This window comes from Taudactylus pleione, unplaced genomic scaffold, assembly GCF_031769625.1.
Source record: "Taudactylus pleione unplaced genomic scaffold, aTauple2 ptg000044l, whole genome shotgun sequence".
NCBI classification, from domain to species: Eukaryota; Metazoa; Chordata; class Amphibia; order Anura; family Myobatrachidae; genus Taudactylus; species Taudactylus pleione.
In genome coordinates, this window is record NW_028284446.1 from 5,035,998 (window position 1) to 5,055,515 (window position 19,518).

At 45.5% G+C, this 19,518-nt stretch overlaps 1 protein-coding gene across 1 annotated transcript in view; it reads left to right on the forward strand.

The window, feature by feature from the left end:
- KISS1R (KISS1 receptor) overlaps positions 1-19,518 on the forward strand; it is a 308,350-nt gene that overhangs the window by 271,455 nt on the left and 17,377 nt on the right. Inside the window, exon 4 of the mRNA XM_088460304.1 lies at positions 12,368-12,606. Within this exon, the coding sequence (XP_088316430.1) occupies positions 12,368-12,606 (239 nt within the window). The remainder of the gene's footprint in view (positions 1-12,367; positions 12,607-19,518) is intronic.

Here is a 19,518-nt window from a genome sequence, read left to right on the forward strand (position 1 = left end):
TGGACAGAGCACCCCCTGGACAACACTACAGCACCCCTTTAGGACTGGGACACTGCACAGGACTTTGGAGTGGACACAGCCAGCCAGCCCCTATGGACTTTGAAGTAGTGGACACAGCCCCTATGGACAACAGCATCACAGCGCAGCACAGCACAGCACAACACTACACTGCACTACACTACACTACACAGCCCAGCCAGCCCTAACTCCCACCCTCCCTCTTCACTGTCCACAGCCAAGTGAGAAAATGACGCAGACGCGGGTACCTTATATAGTATCCAAAACACGCGAGACCCGGAAGGCGGGATGATGATGTTTTGCCTCGATTTCAGATCCGAGTCAGGCGGGAAAAGTCGAGCCTGACTCGGATAGGCCTCGGATCGGGGGGGCTCGGGGGGGTTCGGATTTCAGAAATCCGAACCCGCTCACCCCTAGTTATTATACACAAACAGTAACACATATTTCCGATACCACTTACATCTGAGACAATGTTTGACCTAGTGCAGTGCAGGGGATGTAATGCATTTGTTTTGCAGGAAGAATTTTGGAGACTCAGCTGCTGCCCGATCTGTAAGCAATTTTCCCTGCTGCAGGAGGAGATAGCAAAACTGCATGCTGAGATATGTAGGGTGTCTGTGTCCTTGAGGCCACCACTGCCTCAGAGAGCCCCCAGAAGACATACTGCCTGGACTACTGTGGGCTACTGAATTGCAAAGATCTCCAGAGGGACACGGACACCTCCCTCAAGCTGTGACACTGCAAAACTCATATGCTGCTCTTGCAGGGCTGGAAGGTACAGCTAATACCCCTTTCACACTGAAAATTAAAATCCCAGGTAATTCACTTTTACCCGATAATTTGCTAAACAACATAGGATTTTTCCCTGTGTGAAAGGGTCATCCCAGGACTAAATTCCACGGTCTCCGACCCTGGTTTTTTGCAGGGTCGTAGACCCGGGAATTAAGTCCCGGGTTAACCCTTTCACACAGGGAAAAAACCCAGGTTGTTTAGCAAATTACCAGGTAAAAGTGAATTAACTGGGATTTTCATTTTCCTGTGTGAAAGGGGTATCGGACAGAAAATGGCAAAAAACCTGGCATGCAAAATGCCTAGTAAAAGCTGTGTTTTTTGCCATTTTCTGTCTGAAAGTGGTATAATATAGGCAATACAGAACAGGAAGATATGGGGTTTTACACTAACTATAGAAAAAGGAATAGGAACATGAAAATGACATCTTCAAAGAGGACTACACTTGGGAGATTCCATTATTAGAGGAGTACATCTGGGAAACACTGCTGAAGTAGAGAGAGAAGTAAGGTGTTTATCTGGAGCCACAGCTCCAAGGGATAAAGAGCGCCTGCTGAGAATTGTGTAGATAGCAATAAAAGATGGAGAGGTGGATGTCATTGTCCACCTAGGGACAAATGACCTGGCTAATGCTGAAGTCATGGCAGTAAAGATGAATTCAGGAAGTTAGGGACTGCTCTAAAGCAGGTGGCAACGTCTGTACCTTTTTCAGAAGTATATTGCCAGTACACAGAGGGGGAGATAGAAATCATTGCATCAGAAACTTCAATGTTTGGTTACAGAAGTGGTGTTATGAGGAGAGATTTGGATTGACAGTCCATAGCCATGCCATCTGGCAAGATAGAAGCTTATACAAATATGATGACCTGCACCCATCTTCAAAAGGAACTAGAATACTGAGTGAACAGTTTGAAAGTTTCACCAAGAACTATTTAAACTAGAAGAGATAGACAGTGAACCAAACAAGAAAAAAGAAATCTGCTCCCCCAACCAAGAGGTATTATTTCTGCTGGCAAATGGAAGCAAATCCACAGCAACTGGTGCTCTGGTCCATAATCTGGCTCCAGTGTCTGATTGGACACTGTGTTCTCCCAGCAGAACACAATAAAGTTTAGAAGAAAAACCCGTTTTTGATTTTTTTCTAAACTGTACTGTGGTCTGCTGGGAGAACACGTGTCAGAGCAGCCGCTGGAGCTGGAGGTGCTGCAGCAGGCAGGTAAGTCGGGGACATGGGGGAGGTATGTGGAGGGGGGAGGGGGGACACAAAATGACCGCAGCTGTAGGCAGTGCTGCGCATGTGCTGGTTTTGCAGATGTAACAGCGCATGCGCAGCATGGATTACAGCTGCGGTAAGGTAGAGTAGAGAGGGAAAACTTGCTATTTCCCTAAAAGCTGTCATCGCAAAAATGACAACTTTTCCAAATAGATAGTTATAGAGAGGAGGAATGACGAATTAGGTAATTAGGTAGATCTCCATGCGAGTTCTAAACCTAGTTACCTCCATCGATTTTTTTAGGTATGATGAATAGGCCCCATTGTAACAAAAGAATGAGGAAGGCAAGTCAGATGCTTGGTTGCATAGGGTGAGGAATCAGTAGCAGAAAGAAAGAAGTGATAACACCACTGTATACAGTAGGTCATTGGTACGTCCTCATCTTGAATACTGTGTTCAGTTCTGAAGGCCACATATTCAGAAGGATATTAATACATTAGAGACTGTACAAAGAAGGGCAACTAAAATGGTGCAAGGTCTACACCACAAAATGTAACAGGAAAGACTAAAAGATCTTAATATGTTTAGTTTGGAGCAGACAAGGGAAAAGGGGGACATGATATAAACTTTCAAATATATAAAGGGTTTAACAAGGTAAAGGAAGGAGACATTCTTCAAAGAAAGATAAGTATTAGAAGAACAAGAGGACATGTTCTGAAACTGGAGTATGGTAGGTTCAGGGGAAATTTGAGGAAAAATTACTTCTCAGAAAGGGTAGTGGACAAGTGGAATAGCCTCCCATCAGAGGTGGTAGAGGCTAAGACAGTAAAGCAATTTAAACATATATGGGATAGACATAAGGATACCCTTCAGAAGAGGTAAGGATCAATAAGGGTTGAGGTAACAATATGTTTAAAAATGGGGCAGACTAGATGGTCCAAGTGGTTCTCATCTGCCATCAAATTCTATGTTTCTATGTTTAATATGATTAATGATTATACTGTACAATTTGCAAGAAAGTTTGCACTGCTAGCAGCCATTAACAAAGCTATGATGTGTCATGTATATGGTTAGGGGGCATATTTATCACAATCCACATTTTAATGCAGATGTGATAAATATTTTTCAAATAAATTCGCAAAGTGAAAATTAATATGTTCACATGAATTTACTAGCAAACGCTTGCCAGGATACGGGCTCTGATTAGAGCTTGTCCTGGCAAAGAGCTGGAAGCAGTGCAGAGGCGTCACTAGGGTTGGTGTCACCCGGTGCTGTAGCTCATGGTGTCACCCCCCCCACATGGGCCTTGTATCACACCACACGGAATCCTTAGTGCTGTTTTTGTACTATCACTAAATATATGTTAAATCAATGGGCAGCAAGAGTTTCCATTTGCAGATGGACAAACACTCGCATTACCTCTATGGAATGCCCCTTATTCAATCCCCCCAGTAGTAGTGCTCCTTATGCAATGCCATTATAGTTGTGTCCATTATGCAGTTCCCCCTGTAGTAGTGCCCCTTTATGCAATGCCCTCTGTAGATATGCTCCATATGCTGTACCCCCAGTAGTGCCCCTTACACAGTTCCCCCAGTAGCGCCCATTATACTTTACCACCAGTAGCACTACTTATGCAGTGCCCCAGTAGTGCCCCTTATTCAGTGGGCCCAGTAATGCCCCTGATGCCGTGCCCCAGTAATGCCCCTTATTCAGTGGGCCCAGTAATGCCCCTGATGCCGTGCCCCAGTAATGCCCCTTATGTTGTGCCCCCAGTAGTGCCCCTTATACAGCATCCCCAGTAGTACATTTCCCCTTATACAGTGCCCCCAGAAGTGCATCTTATACTGTGCCCCCAGTAGCACCTCTAATGCAGTGCCCCCAGCAATGCCCCTTATGCTGTGCCCCCAGTAGCGCTTCTTATGCAGTGCCCCAACAATGCCCCTTAAGCTGTGCCCCAGTAGTGCCCTTATACAGTGCCCCCAGTATTGCCTCTCTTATGCAGTGCCCCCAGAAATGCCCCTTCAGCTGTGCCCCCAGTAGCACCTCTTATGCAGTGCCCCTTAAGCTGTGCCTGGTGTGCCCCCAGTAGTGCCCTTATACAGTGCCCCCAGTATTGCCCCTTAAGCTGTTCCCCCAGTAGTTCCCTTATATAGTGCCCCCAGTATTGCATCTCTTATGCAGTGCCCCCAGCAATGCCCCTTAAGCTGTGCCCCCAGGTGCGCCCCTTATGCAGTGGCCCCAATATTGCCTCCCTTATGCAGTGCCCCCAGCAATGCCCCTTAAGCTGTGCCCCCAGTAGCACCTTTTATGCAGTGCCTGGTGTGCTCCCAGTAGTGCCCTTATACAGTGCCCCTAGCAATGTCCCTTAAGCTGTGCTTCCAGCGCCCCTTATGCAGTGGCCATGGTCCCCAGTAATCCCCCTTATGCTGTGCCCCCCCTATGCAGTGAGTCAGTACTTACCTCTGGGTGTGTCCGGGTGGGGTGCTCACTTGTCTTGAGTCCTTCTTCTGTTCTTGACATGCAGCACACTCAGAGGCACCTAGTTCCTCTTCCTTCTCCATCAGGCTGAGTGGCTCCCAGAAGAACAAGCGGAGCCGGCGTGCGCGATGACGTCATCGCGGCCGGCATCCAGAACCACACACAGGCACAGAGAGATTCTCTGTGCCTGTGTGTGGCTCTGGACGCCGGCCACGGTGAGAGAATGTGCAGCTCACCCCGGCAGCGGCGGGCAGAGCAGAGAGGACCAGTGTGCGGCAGGACGGACCTGCATACACATTAAAAAGTGTCTCCTCCGGCTCCAGCAGCATGGTCGGCGGTGGTTCCGTGGGTGTGCGGCCCGCGTGTGTGACATGCTGCTCTTCTTGGTGTCACCCCCTTGAAGGGTGACACCCAGTGCGGGCCGCACCCCCCGCACCCCCCTAGTGACGCCACTGAAGCAGTTTAATAGTCAAGGGCACAGAGAGTGGGGAGAGCGGGTACTCATTACTGGGGCCCGGGCTTGTTGGAGGGGCCCAGCGGGGGCCTTAATCTGCATCAGAACCACCCTCCCTCTTACCTGTCAGCAGCCCAGCACACGCTGCTGTGTGCTGGGCTGCAATGGAAGACTGCTTGCTTCTGCAGAGCAGCAGTCTCCTCTGCCTGTGAGGGGGGAAGGATCACACTGATTGCGCCTCCCCTCTAGATATGTGCCAGTCTGGGCGGCTCACAGTGACCCCCTCCCCAGCTCTACACGGCACTGCAAAAATATTTTTTTCCTAAGGGGTCGGGGCCACTCCTTCTGCGACTAGGTCACACCTCCGAGCCCAAGCCCGGGGCAGCTCTCTACATGGAATCGGTATGGAATCCCGGCTGCCGCATGTCCGGCAGTTAGATTCCCGGCAGTGGCAGCCCGACAGATCAGCAGAGCCCGGCAGCGGAAGGCCGACAGCGCTGGAAATCCCGATCGTCCCTAAGGTAAGTATAAACTAACCTAACCCCCTAACCCTGACCCTCCTTAGGGGTGCCTAACCCTAACTTCCCCCCCTGTGCCTAACCCTAACTTCCCCCCCTGTGCCTAACCCTAATCCCCCCTCTAAGTGCCTAACCCCCTCCTTCACACTACCTAAACCTAAGTCCCCCAGGGGGGGGGTGCCTTACCCTAACCTCCCCCTGGGAGTGCCTAACCCTAACCCTCCCTCTCCCTAGCCTAGCCCTAACCCTCCCGGGGAGGTGCCTAACCCTGAGTCCCCCCCGGGTGCCCTAAACTTAACCCTCCCCCCCGCGGCTGTCCGCTCGCGGCGCCCGGCATCCCTTCGATCGGGGTGCCGGGCGCCGGTCTCCCAGCATCGGGTAAATGACAGGCATCTAGATATAGATGGTGGTCATTTATCCCAAGCCGGGATAAAGCAGCCAGGAAGCCGGCTGCCGGTATTAAGGCAGCCGGTTTCCCGACTGCATACCCTCTACAGCCCTGGTGATAGTGTCACATTATCACACTGCTTCCTGGTTCAGGACACACTGTACATTTGCAATTGCAGCTGTGATTTTGTACGAAACGCAGCTGCAAAAATATGCTAATGCTTGCCAAAGCTCAGCCGGCATAAAGACATCTACTTCTGCTCTCTCATAGTCGTCCAATGTCACTCTTCTGCGTAAACATCTGTACCATTAACGCACTTCAGGCAGTCATGCAGCATTTACAACAGGTCTGACCAGCCGCAGACACTGCAAGTCTTCTCGCACGCAGAGAGCTCTCATGCTCCATATGCAATTGCAGTGGCTAATTTATGCATGCCCATTAAACGGCATTCAAACAGATGTGTTTTTCTGACTACCCCCCTGTCACCACCCCCAAATGCTGACAGCCTGTAGCTCACTTTGCAATGGATTGCTCTGTGTGTCCGTAATCGCAATTCGATTGCTGTGCACGTGCACTGCAGCTTATAAGCATTTGCGATGGCAAACAATCGATCAATGTGCATTTGTAATCGCAATTGCATTCACTACTTTATCAGGTCCTGTGTCAGTTGGAAAGAAAGACATTGGGACATGTTCAATTGGCGGCGAAAAGTCGTTTTCAGTGATACTTTTTCACCGATGACAACATTTTGCCAATCCGGACTTAGGGGGTCATTCAGACCCACTCGCGAGCGGCAGTACGCTCGCAAGCGGGTCGATGTTCCCCACTGCGCATGCGCACGACGGAGGGAGCTCCGTCGTGTGCATGCGCAAGACCCGGACTGCGACAGCCAAGCTTTGGTGGGCGTGCCGGGGGCGTGCCTTCCAGAGGGAGGCGTTCCCATGGGAACGCCTACCGTCTGAAGCCGGCCCCACTAACATCACTAGTGATGTCAGTGGGAGTGATTTTGGCTCTGATAGAGCCAAAATCACTCCAGGGCTTGCGGCAGTGAGACCCTACCGCAGGGTCTCCATCACAAGCCCGATGGTCGCGATGGTCAAGACCATCGCGACCATCATCATGGACGCTCGCTATAGCTGTGGGTGGTAACCCACAGCTATGCGAGCGTCCATGAGGACGCTCCAAAAAAAGGTAGGAGGGCCCTGATTCAGAGCGAGCGCTCTGGTCAGAGCGTTCAGCTCTGAATCAGGCCCTTATTCCCATATTCAGTTCTTCAAACTTTTCACCGGTGAGGAAAGTAAAAGCTTAGAAACCAGTGAAAAAGTATGAATAGGTGTCGAAAAAAAGTGCAGATCTGGGGTTTTGGGGTGCAAACGGAAAACCAGCCAGCGCCCATGGGACAGCCCCCAAAGGTAAATTGTGTCAATTTTTTTTTTATTTACATTTAAGAACGCCCCAAAAAAATACTTTCGTTTTGGGGGTGAAAATCCCAAATTCGGGGGACAAACTTAAAAACTAACAAAATAGACTCTGGGGGGCTCCCCAAGTATGCAGCAGGTGTTTTTTTTTTCATTGCAGGTGCTTGCAGCAGGTGGATTTTTCACATTTTTTAATAGTTCACTTTAGCAGCTTTAAAATATGCAAACACCCATTTTCATGTACCCCAAATTTGATGGGACTAGTTATTTTCTCAAAAAAAAAACTGCTAAATGCTATTCTTCACCACATATGCAAATACGCAAATTAGCACCTATTGAGACCATTTAAGCACCCCTAATACCTTCAGCATGGCTATTTGGGGGTATTCATAGTGAACCCCCATGTCACAGCATCTTTTAGGGGGTGTCAGGCTGATTTCCCCAAAACTGACTGAACTTTTCACCAGCTTCAGTTTCGCCGGGTCATGTTTTCGGCGATTTGGAATTGAATACGGGGATATCCGGGGACGAGTGCGATACTTCTTCCAGCGATGTCAGCGAAAACCAGAGCAGGCAAAAAGTGTGGGACTTATCGCCGGCAATTGAATATGCCCCATTATGTTTTACTTAAACCTAGGATCAAGCATGGTTGCCAAAATTTAGTTATCAACTTCTTCTAGTCCAACACATTCATCATCAACATCTTCATTAACATCAGATACACCATTATTCCCTTCATCCTGTTGCACTTCCACAGTAGCACCCTCAATTTATGTCATCATCATTAGTTTCTCTACTACTCATCCTCACATTTTCACAGGGTGCAGAAATGGTGCAAGTAGGCTTCTCTACAATTGCAGTGTCAGAATTGTTTGGGGGTGCAGATGCACACAGTAGCTGTCCCTGGAAACACACTGCAATTTTTAAAAATCCTTTATGCAAATACTGGCATTTTTTTACGCACCAGGAACAGAACAGTTCTTCTTTGCTAGAATTATTTTGGGGTGCAGATGATGGGGGGATACCACAGCATACAGTAGCTGTCACTAGAAAACACACTACAAAATTAATTTTAATTCCTTTACACCAGTGGTCTCCAACCTGTAGCTTGCGAGCTACTGGTAGCTCACAGTCTTAATTTTGGTAGCTCGCCTAGCTGCAGTACTGCCATATCAACTACAGTAGGAGGGTAGCTTGCCTAGCTGCAGTACTGCCGAGTCAGCTAGGAACCCACTAGGTGGTAGTGACCTCTGATGCATGCTTCCTTGTGGCATCGACGCCGTGTGTGGAGCCACAGGGAAGTGAGTCAAGTGATTGCCATAGCCGCTACTATCACTTGACTTGATTCCCGGTGGTTCCACCCATGGCGTCTACGCCACGATGGAGCAGCACAATACGTGACAAACACTGCGAGTGACTCCTGCCCAGCCCTCTGGGAAAATCACACAGCAGTCCTGCCTATATCTTTTGCTTCTCTACTGCACTTACCTCCTTGGAGACGGTAATTAAGAGTGGAATGTGCCTGTTATTTACAATTTGCAATATAACTGTAATAATTAAATTCATTGTTGTTTTCTATTTAACTTTTTTTTCATTAAATTGTTGGGTTATCCAGATTTTTTTTTCTATAATTTTAGTAGCTCTTCAGGCAGTTTAATTTGTCTCAAGTAGCTCACACCTCAATTAAGGTTGGTGACCACTGCTTTACACAATGGCAATTTTTTTTTGCACCATCAGCAGAACAGGTCTCCTTTGTGACAATTGTTTTGGGGTGCAGTAGATGGGGGGATACCACCGCAATGCACAACAGGAATATACACTGCATCACTCATTTATACACAATATTTTTACAATGAATTAGAAAAGACTGCAGGGATTGGGGTTTTTTTTGACAACAGGAAAAATAATATTTTTTTTTTGCAATTTTTCTTTTATAACAGGAAAAGACTAAAAAGAAAGCAGGTGCAGCTCAGACACACTAAAGTATTTTTGGACAGATAATCAATATAAAGCAGTGATGGATTTTTTTTTGAGAAAAAAAAGTGCAGGCTCACTTCAACAAACAATGAAGGGTACCACACACAGTAGCCTGTTTGCAGTGTGTGAGTGTGCAGTGTGACAAACAAACAAACATACAAACACACATACCCTGACAATGATGCCTGCAGTCACCCTTCCCAGACCCACTGCATCTACAGTACCTACTCCAACAATTACAACTTTTTATGCCCAGATGTCCTCCTAATAGCATTTTAGACGAGAGAGGGAGATAAGTAATCCAAAACATGCGAGATCTGATGGCAGGAAAATTATGCTTTGCCTTGTTCTGGGATCTAAGCTTGGCGGGAAGACCCGAGCCTGGAATCAGAATCACTTGCATCCTCTAAGTTTGGGTGTGTTCAGTTTCTGGGAAAACTAAACCGCTCATCTCATAGAAAAGTAAGAGGCATTGCATACATACAGTATAGTGGTGTAGCGAGCAGAATATAAGGGATGGACATAACAAACTCTGGAGTCATTATAGGTGATATATTAAAGGGTTTTACTAAAATAAATAACCTAGTTCTACAATTGTGTTGTTTTGTACATTTGTATCAATAACAAATGTTGATCTCTTCCCAAACTCCCTTTTCTCCTCTTTTGAAATGACTTATGTGCAATTCTGTGATTTTCAAGAGCTCTTCAAGCCAAATAATGAGGCATATTGGAAGGGCTTGTGAGAGCAGGACCCCAGGATTGATATGAATATAGAGCTGATGAACTGCAACAACCCTAATAATGAGCACAGCACTGTAATTGTCCACTTCAATGCTAGATTACAGATATGTTCCATGGCTTTAGTAAATACTCATCAGCAGTATTGAAGGATACTAAAAAAGAAAGCAAATGTTATCCAAATAATTAGGAATGAAGTTGGCAGTAGCCAACTGGAACACAATTAACATTTCCAAATGCTTTGCTAATGGTTTTGCTAAATATGGACTTATAACCAAAAGTTCAACAAGTGCCTTATATTTTCTGTACATTCATATTTATTTCTGAGGTCTTTTTGTAATAATTAGTGAGATAACAACATGTTTTTAATTACCTCACTTATTCACAACATCCCATGAAGTTTAACAAAGCACACAATATGTTTTGTTTATGTTCAGGTGGAATTAATGTATTCTTTAATATGTATTTTTTAATAGAATGTCCTTAGTGCAAAGGAAGTAGGGGCTGATTCTGAGCTTGGGACATTTGTGTTAAAAAAATAATTTATATAATGTAGCACATAAAAATAGTGTGTTTACGGCCATATGCTAATGGAAATGCATCCCAGATGCCTCCAGGTCTGCATTAGTAACGTATGTATAGGAGCCGGAATGGGATTGAATTGCCGGCGGTTCAAATCCTGACAGCGGATGCCCGACAGGAGGAGATCCCGACTAGGGCAGGTAAGTATTCTAACCCTCCCCTGTTCCCCCCTAACCCTAACTCTCCCTTAGTGGTACCTAACCCTAACCTCCCCACAGGGGTGCCTAAACCTAATGCCCCCTCCCTGCACCCTAAACCTAACTCTCCCGGGGGGTGCCTACACCTAACCTCCTCCCCGGTGGTGCCTAATCTTCCCCCCTAGGAGTGCCTAACCCTAATCCCTACCCAAACCTAACCCTAACCCCACTAGAGTCCCTAATTCTAACCCTCCCCCCACAGCTTACGCTAATGGCACCCCGAACTTACCTTCGTTCGGGCTGGCGTCATCGGCGTTCTGGCTTCAGGATTAACATACGTGTCAGTATTTCAATGCCTATGTTAAATCCCTTGCCAAGATTCCGCCATGAGGCTGCCGGTCTCATAACTACATCCCATAGGAGCCATCTCTGTGGGTGCTTGAGTACCTCCAATATTTTTGGTGCCACTATTCAAGTCTGTGCTTGCCATTCTTCAGTCTTATGTGGCTGCCCCCAATCATTTTGTAAAATTGGTTCCGATGAACTTATGTTTCAGGGTTACGTCAGACATACATACACCCAAAAGTCAGTAACTAGGGATGTGCAAACTGTGCCACTGCCCAGGAACCGGGGCCCTGAGGATGACACTGCCACTTCCTAATGGTACAGTACCTGCACTTGGCTTGCAGGGTGCCTGGAACAGTACCCTGCAGCCATTAGTGCTGCTGCAGCGGCACCCAGAGCACCCCTTGGACACATATTACGGATGACCATCCATAGTTTTAAGACTTTGATGGTTTTACCATCAATGGTGGGGAAACAGATAGTTTTCTACCATAGATAGTATCCGTGGGGCCAATGGTTTCTATTATAAGACCATTGGCAGGCACTGCACTACGTGTCTCTGGCTGTAGCTTACATTGTGTCTTGTTGTTGTTCCACTTCCTGGATGGTGGACCTGTTCCTTCCACTTGCAAATGCCCAATCACTTTTTGGCCAGCCAGTATCAGTCAAACTGAATGAGCACGAAGATGTGCACCGGGAGTGATGGAGAGGGTGCCCATTGGCTGCCATTAGCTTCTTCCTTTCATAAATGTACTTTATAAATGCTAGCTAGAAGCCATTGGTTGCTATGGGTAACTTTTCCAATTGTCCCCATCTCCACCCTTTCAGGTTTGATACATTTCTATCTAAGTGATCTGAGTTAGCATCTATGACAGATTAAAGGGCTTCTTAGGAGTTGGGTATGATATGTTGACATTCATAACGTCAACATGGTCATAATGTTATGTAGACACTGATGAAATGTCAATATAAAAGAGTGTCAACATATGTTCCCTGGTGGCCCAGTGGTGACTTACCTGCTCCCTACAGCTGAAGTGGCTCCAGTGGCGTCTTACGGGTAAATGTCGACATTGTTATTGTTGACCTAATGACTATATCCCCTTCTTAGTGATTTTCAACATTTTAAATGTAGATTTCTTCAGGCATTTTAAAATAAACATTATTTCAATAGATCTCCAAGCTAATTCAGGAATTAAAGATGATTATTTTTTTAGAAAGCTTAAATACTCTATATTCTCATTATTAAATATATTCCTGTAAACCTTTATATTATAGTTGTAATCTTTTTAAATCTTTCTCTTTATGTTTGCAGGTTCTTTCATCGTATCTATCCCAGTCCCTATTTATAACCAGCTCATAGAGGGCTATTGGTTTGGCCCACAGATGTACTGCATTGAATCTTTCCCATCTGTTTCCTATGAAAAAGCTTTCATCCTTTACAACTTCCTCGTGGTGTATCTGCTTCCACTTCTCACTATTTGCATTTGTTACTCTGCTATGGTGTACCAAATGGGGCGGCCCTCTATAGAACCAGTTGACAACAGCTACCAGGTAATGGATTGTGAGATATGAAAACATGCATGTGATATTGATTTAAAGGATAAATTCACTTAAACTGAAATATTTAGCTTTGAGTTATCTAATAATAATAATAATAATAATAATGTACTGAAGGAAGGAGAATTTATTTTTGAAAAATACAAAGTAAGAAACAGACATGTCAAACATGTGATGAGAACTTTTTTGAGAATTTCTTATAATACCAACATACTGTATAAGTCAAAGAAGTTTTGTGAGAGTTACCTGTCACTACTAAAATAATATAGCTAATCTTGCCAGAGACTCTAAGGGATCAATCCAATTAGGTGCGAATTGTGATGTGTGAGCTGCTATTTTATCTTTGAATTCACATAGCGAATTCATTTTGCAATCCAATTAGCAACTCGCACTGAACCAGTGAGATTGAATTTGCATTTTTCCATTCGAAGCTCCCTGAGGTGAGAGATCGAAAGAAAAATCTTTATTATAAGGTTAAAATGTCGGGACACTGTGCTGAACCCCTTGGACACCTCCCCTAATGATGAATTAGGCAATTGGAAGTTTACAATTAGCTTTATTAGTCCAATAATTACGTTATTTTTGAGAGTTAAAAAAATATCCTCAAATTACCCCAAAATCATAGGCAAGATGTCATCCCCATCCTCATCCACCGATTCCTCACCCTCTTCAGTGTTGTGTACATCCTCATCCTCACATAGTATTAATTTGTCCCCGCTGGAATCCACCACCACAGGTCCCTCTGTACTTTCTGGAGGCTGGTCTTCCCGGAACAATTGATAATTCATATCTTCTCCACATTTTGTGGAAGCAACCTTCTACGCCTTTCGCTGACAAGGTTCCCGGCTGCACTAAAAACTCTTTCGTAGTACACACTGGAGGGGGGTAACTTAGGTAAAATAGAGCCAGTTTGTACAGGGGCCTCCAAGTTGCCTCTTTTTCCTGCTAGTACAGGTACGGACTGTCTGACATGCCTACTTGGATGCTGTCACCGTTGTAATCCTCCACCTTTCTTTCAATATGCAATGAGTTAATCAACAGTGGCTAGGAGGGTGGTGCTACTGATGGGATGTAGTCAGCATCCCGGCGAGCAGGTTGCTCGCGGGGAACCCATACCCAACCCCTACAGATAGACATTATCACTGTCATGTATTTATACCCTCCAGTACCTGCAAGAGATATGACTCCTGCAAGTCATATATATAGATTAGGGGTGTGCACCGGCCACTTTTCATGTTTTGGTTTTTGATCTGGATCTTTCTTCGTGTTTTGGATCTGGATTGGTTTTGCCAAAACCACCCTTCCGGGTTTTGGTTTTGAATCTGAATTTTTTGGAAAAAAGCATAAAAACAGCTAAAATCAAAGAATGTAGTTTTTTTTTGTTCCTACGCTATTATTAAACTCAATAACATTCATTTCCAGTCTATTCTAAACGGAATCGGTATGAAAAACTGCCGGCCGCATGGCCGGCGGCTCGATTCCCGGCAGTGCCTGGCCGACAGATGAGCAGAGTCCAGCAGCGGAAGCCCAACAGCGGTGGAAATCCTGATCGGCCCGAAGGTAAGTATAAACTAACCTAACCTAACCCCCTAACCCTCCTTAGGGGTACCTAACCCTAACCTCCCCCCCAAGTTCCTAACCCTAATCCTCCCTCTAAGTGCCTAACCCCCCCTTCCCTGCTGCCTAAACCTAAGTCCCGCGAGGGGGTGCCTAACACTAAGTCCTCCCCGGGGTGCCTAGTCCTAACCCTCCCTCCCCCTAGCCTAACCCTAACCCTCCCGGGGGGGTGTCTAACCCCAAGTCCCCCCGGGTGCCCTAAACCTAACCCTCCCCCCCGCGCGGCTGTCCGCTCGCGGCGCCCGGCATCCCTTCGATTGGGATGCCGGGCACCGGTCTCCCGGCGTCGGGGAAATGTCAGGCGTCTACATCTAGATGCCCGGCATTTCACCCTCACCGGGATATGACAGTCGGGAAGCCGGCTGCCGGTATTAAGGCAGCCGGTTTCCCGATTGTATACCTTCTAAACACATCACACCTCACAATATTGTTTTTATACCAAAAGGTTGCACCGAGGTAGCTGGATGACTATGCTAAGTGCCACAAGTGGGTGGCACAAACACGTGTCCCATCAAGGAGTGGCACTGCAGTGGCAGACAGGATGGCAGTTTGAAAAATTGAGCCCCAAAGAGTACACAATGCAAAGAAAAAAAAGAGGTGCAAGAAGGAATTTTCCTTGGGCCCTCTCACCCACCCTTATGTTGTATAAACAGGACATGCACACTTTAACAAACGAGTCATTTCAGCACCAGAGTCTGCCACACGACTGTGGCTGAAATGATTGCTTCACTTGGGCCCCCACAAAACAAGCTGGCAATTAATCTGTCACTGCACAAACTGGCTCTACATAGGCAAGATGTCATCCTCATCCTCATCCACTGATTCCTCACCCTCTTCAGTGTTGTGTACATCCTCATCCTCACAGAGTATTAATTTGTCCCCGCTGGAATTCACCACCACAGGTCCCTCTGTACTTTCTGGAGGCTGGTCTTCCCGGAACAATTGATAATTCATATCTTCTCCACATTTTGTGGAAGCAACCTTCTATGCCTTTCGCTGACAAGGTTCCCGGCTGCACTAAAAACTCTTTCGTAGTATACACTGGAGGGGGGGCAACTTAGGTAAAATAGAGCCAGTTTGTACAGGGGCCTCCAAATTGCCTCTTTTTCCTGCTAGTACAGGTACGGACTGTCTGACATGCCTACTTGGATGCTGTCACCGATGTAATCCTCCACCTTTCTTTCAATGACAGTGACAGCAGATATGTCAGAAATTGTTGGCAGGTCCTTCAGTCCGTGCCAGATGTCCAAACTTGGTCCTACCTGCTCTGCATCACTGCCAGCGGGTTGGTTAGGATATCTAAGTTGTTTCCTGGCAGCCCCAGTTGCAGGAGAAAATGAAGAAGGAGCTGTTGCCATATCACGTTCCACTGCAGCTTACAGTGTTTTCACCAGCAGGTCTTTGCACCTCTGCAGGCTTGTGTCCGCCAGAAAGAGAGACACCACATAGGTGTTAAACCTAGGATTGAGCATGGTGGCCAAAATGTAGTGGTCTGATTTCAACAGATTGACCACCCTCGAATCCTGGGAAAACGAATGAAGGGCTTCATCCACAAGTCCCACATACCGAGCGGAATCGCTCCTCCTTCACTTTCTCCAGCTGCTTCTGCAAAAGCCTGATGAGGGGAATGACCTGACTCAAGCTGGCAGTGTCTGAACTGACTTCACATGTGGCAAGTTCGAAGGGCTGGAGAACCTTGCACAACACGGAAATCATTCTCCACTGCATTTGTGTCAAAGGTGGATGTATAGGCTTGAATGGCCTTTTGCTGCTCCTGCATCCTCTGAAGCATATAGAGGGTTGAGTTCCACCTCGTTACAACCTCTTGCTTCAGGTGATGGCAGGGCAGGTTCAAGAGTGTTTGCTGTTGCTCCAGTCTTCGGCATGCAGTCACTGAATCGCGAAAGTGGCCCAAAATTTTTGGGGCGACCCAAAGCGTCTCCTGTAATTTTTAAAATAATTCTGCACCACCAAATTTATTGTGTGAGCAAAATGGGATGTGCTGGAATTTGCCCAGATGTAATGCCCGCACAATATTGGTGGCATTGTCAGATATCACATATCCCCAGGAGAGTCTAAGTAGGGTAAGCCATTGGGCGATGATTTTCCTAAGTTTCTCTAAGAGGTTGTCGGTGGTGTGCCTCTTATTGAAACTGGTGATACACAGCATAGCCTGCCTTGGAACGAGCTGGTGTTTCTGAGATGCTGCTACTTGTGATGCTGCTGTTGTTGCTGCTGTATAAGGTGATACATCTACCCAGTGGGCTGTCACAGTCATATAGTCCTTAGTCTGCCCTGTTCCACTTGTTCACATGTCCGTGGTTAAGTGGACATTGGGTACAACCGCATTTTTTAGGACACTGAGGGCCTGATTCAGACCCGCTCGCGAGCGCTGAGCGCTCGCAAGCGGGTCGATGGTACCCTAGTGCGCATGCGCATGACCCGAATAGCGATGGCTTGGGTCTCGCACCAAAGAGGGCGTGCTGTTGATGGTGAGTGACAGCACGCCCCCTTTGGTGGGCGTGCCGGGGGCGTGGCTGCCCAGACGGAGGCGTTCCCATGGGAACGCCTACCATCTGGGTCCGGCCCCACTGACATCACTAGTGATGTCAGTGGGAGTGCTTTTTGCTTCTGATAGAGCCAAAAGCACTCCTGGGCTTGCGGCAGCGAGATCCTACCGCACGGTCTCGTCGCAAGCCCGATGGTCGCGATGGTCTTGACATTGCATGACATTGCATGTCTAATGCTGCCCATCCACTAGGCGATTTTGACAGGCGATTGCACGATAGCGAGATCGTTATCGTGCAATTGCTTGCAAATTGTCCGCAAATCAGGCACTTTAAAGTCGGAAACGACCAGCGATGCACGCGCCCGCTGGTCGTTTCCGACATCAATCATCGGGCAAACATCCTGGTTAACCTGACGATAATGTCAGGTTCAGCATGCCCGTTCAGTGTAGGCTTATTACAGACATAGAACGACAGCACGATTACAATGTCGTAATCGTGCTGTCGTTTTTATGATCTGCCAGTGGAAGGGCAGCATCAAACAAAATAAATTGACTTACGGTCAACACTAAATGAGCCTCAAAGAGATTAATAATGGAAGTGAAAGAACTATTGGCACCCATACACTAAACCAAGCACAGCCATGGTGACCTGAAACTGGTATTGTATCATCTATGCTGAACTGTTTATATTACGTGTATAGTGTATGACAATAGTATAAGAAAAATTAGGTATACAGGATTAGAATGATACTGAAGTAACAAGAGTATAATAAAAATGTTTTAAGATGGTCCTATATTTTGTGGTATGGAATAATATAAAAACCAAACACATATTGTATTTATGTCCACATGATGAATCAAAGTCCTCTCGGGTGAGAAGCAGAGGAATGTTTTTAAAAACATTTATTTTGATAGTGAAACCATATTTGCTGTTTGGTGTAGTTTAAATAATTCTTATAATGCAGCTGGTATAATTTTCCTTCTTGTGTATGAATGAAGTGACAAAACAATCACTGTAAAATATGGCCACAAAATCATACAGTATAGTATAGGCATGACCAATGAAGAAAGCACTACCTGCTTCAGAACTACTAAAACGGCTATTTGCATTACTGTCTATATTACCACAGTTCATCACTATGCAAGCATGCCTTAGCTGTAGCCTGTCTGCGTTTCCATGTACCTTCCTTCCCCCATTCTGCCATTCCAAGCTTAGAAGGGCCCAAGTACCAGATCTGCAGAATTGTGTAATCATGCATATTTGTTTGTGGGCATATGTTACAAACTATCAGCTCTTATGCTAAGCTATGTAGTATGATCCCCATTGTGCATAATTGTTGTTAGTATTTATTTAATAGTTACTATTATATTTCCGTAACACTTACCATGGTATTTGCTTGGACTTTAATTATTCTTTTGGATTGCGTTCATTGTCTCTGATTTCCGTATTGCTTGGCTTAGAGAGAAAAGTTGTTGTTTGACCTTTTGCCTTTTAGCCTATTTGCCTGATTTTGCTACAGACTACTGATTTCGTTCTTTTTTAACATACACTTTTATCAAGTGAGTGAATAACTTCTTGCACCTTCTACTTGTCATTTCCTTTGACAGATTGACATTTAGAAGATGTCAGTGAAATAGAAAATCTAAAATAAACTTGGTAGATTTATTAATCATAGAGTAAAAAATACAATGCACTCAGAAGATAGGAGGTTAAATTATCTAACTGAAAATTTTTAGACTGTTGCACTATGACAGGGCAGGACCTGGGAAGCAATCTGCATTGTGCTCCAGGACTTTGGTGGTTTTTTACACATAAGTCACACAATAATGTCACAAGTCAGAATGTGATGTTATTGTGAACCTAAAGAAACAAACAGTACAGATCAAAGGTCACCACAAATTCTAGGTGACCAACTCAGGATGCTTGCTTAGATGGCTCAGGAACTCTCCATCATGGCAGTCACCCAAGGAGCTAGAAGTATCCAGATACTTTGAATATTTCTTACCAAGTGCAGCCTGAACCTAAGATTAATGTTTCAAATTGATTTTTAAGCTGAAATCACAATTTTCTGAAGAACAATAGACTCTATTATTAATTTTTTTATGAGACAATAGAATAATCTAGTCCCAATCCAGATCGGCAATCACAGTCAAAACATTTTATTAGAATTTCCAAAATATAACAGTAATAGTATAGCTCTACTGAGGGAAAAAGTAAACATAAAACAAAATTGAAAACATCTATTAATCAAACTGAGATCAGCTAACACAGGGAAAAGAGAAATTGAGCTCTCAGATGAATAAAGGTGAGAAAGAAGAGAGGAAAGCTAGTGGCATGAACAGAGTGTTCGTAAATCATAGAGGGTTAAGAGGGGCTAAATATAGATTTAGATAAGATAAAATAGGCTACTCGATTGTCTAAACAAATATTAAAAGCGGCTATGAGATCAGTAAAAAAAAGAGAAAAAAAATTTGTTGAGAAAAAAAAATGGTGCAGTGTGGTCATGGGGGGAGGGGTGTATTAAAGAAAATACAAAGAAGGTAATATATATAAGAAGGGGAAAATAAAAGTAAGCAAGTCAGGATGGTAGAGAGATGGGTGGGAGGGCATAGATGGCGAAAGAAGAAGAAAAGTCAAGAGCAAGGAAGGAGATAAGAGAATAGGAGAGTGCACAATAATGTAGATTCGGGAAGTGTTGCATTGTGAAGTAAATACCATGGACACCATGCTGAGTGGAACTTGTCCACTGTGTTGTTTTGGAGACTGGTTATATATTCCT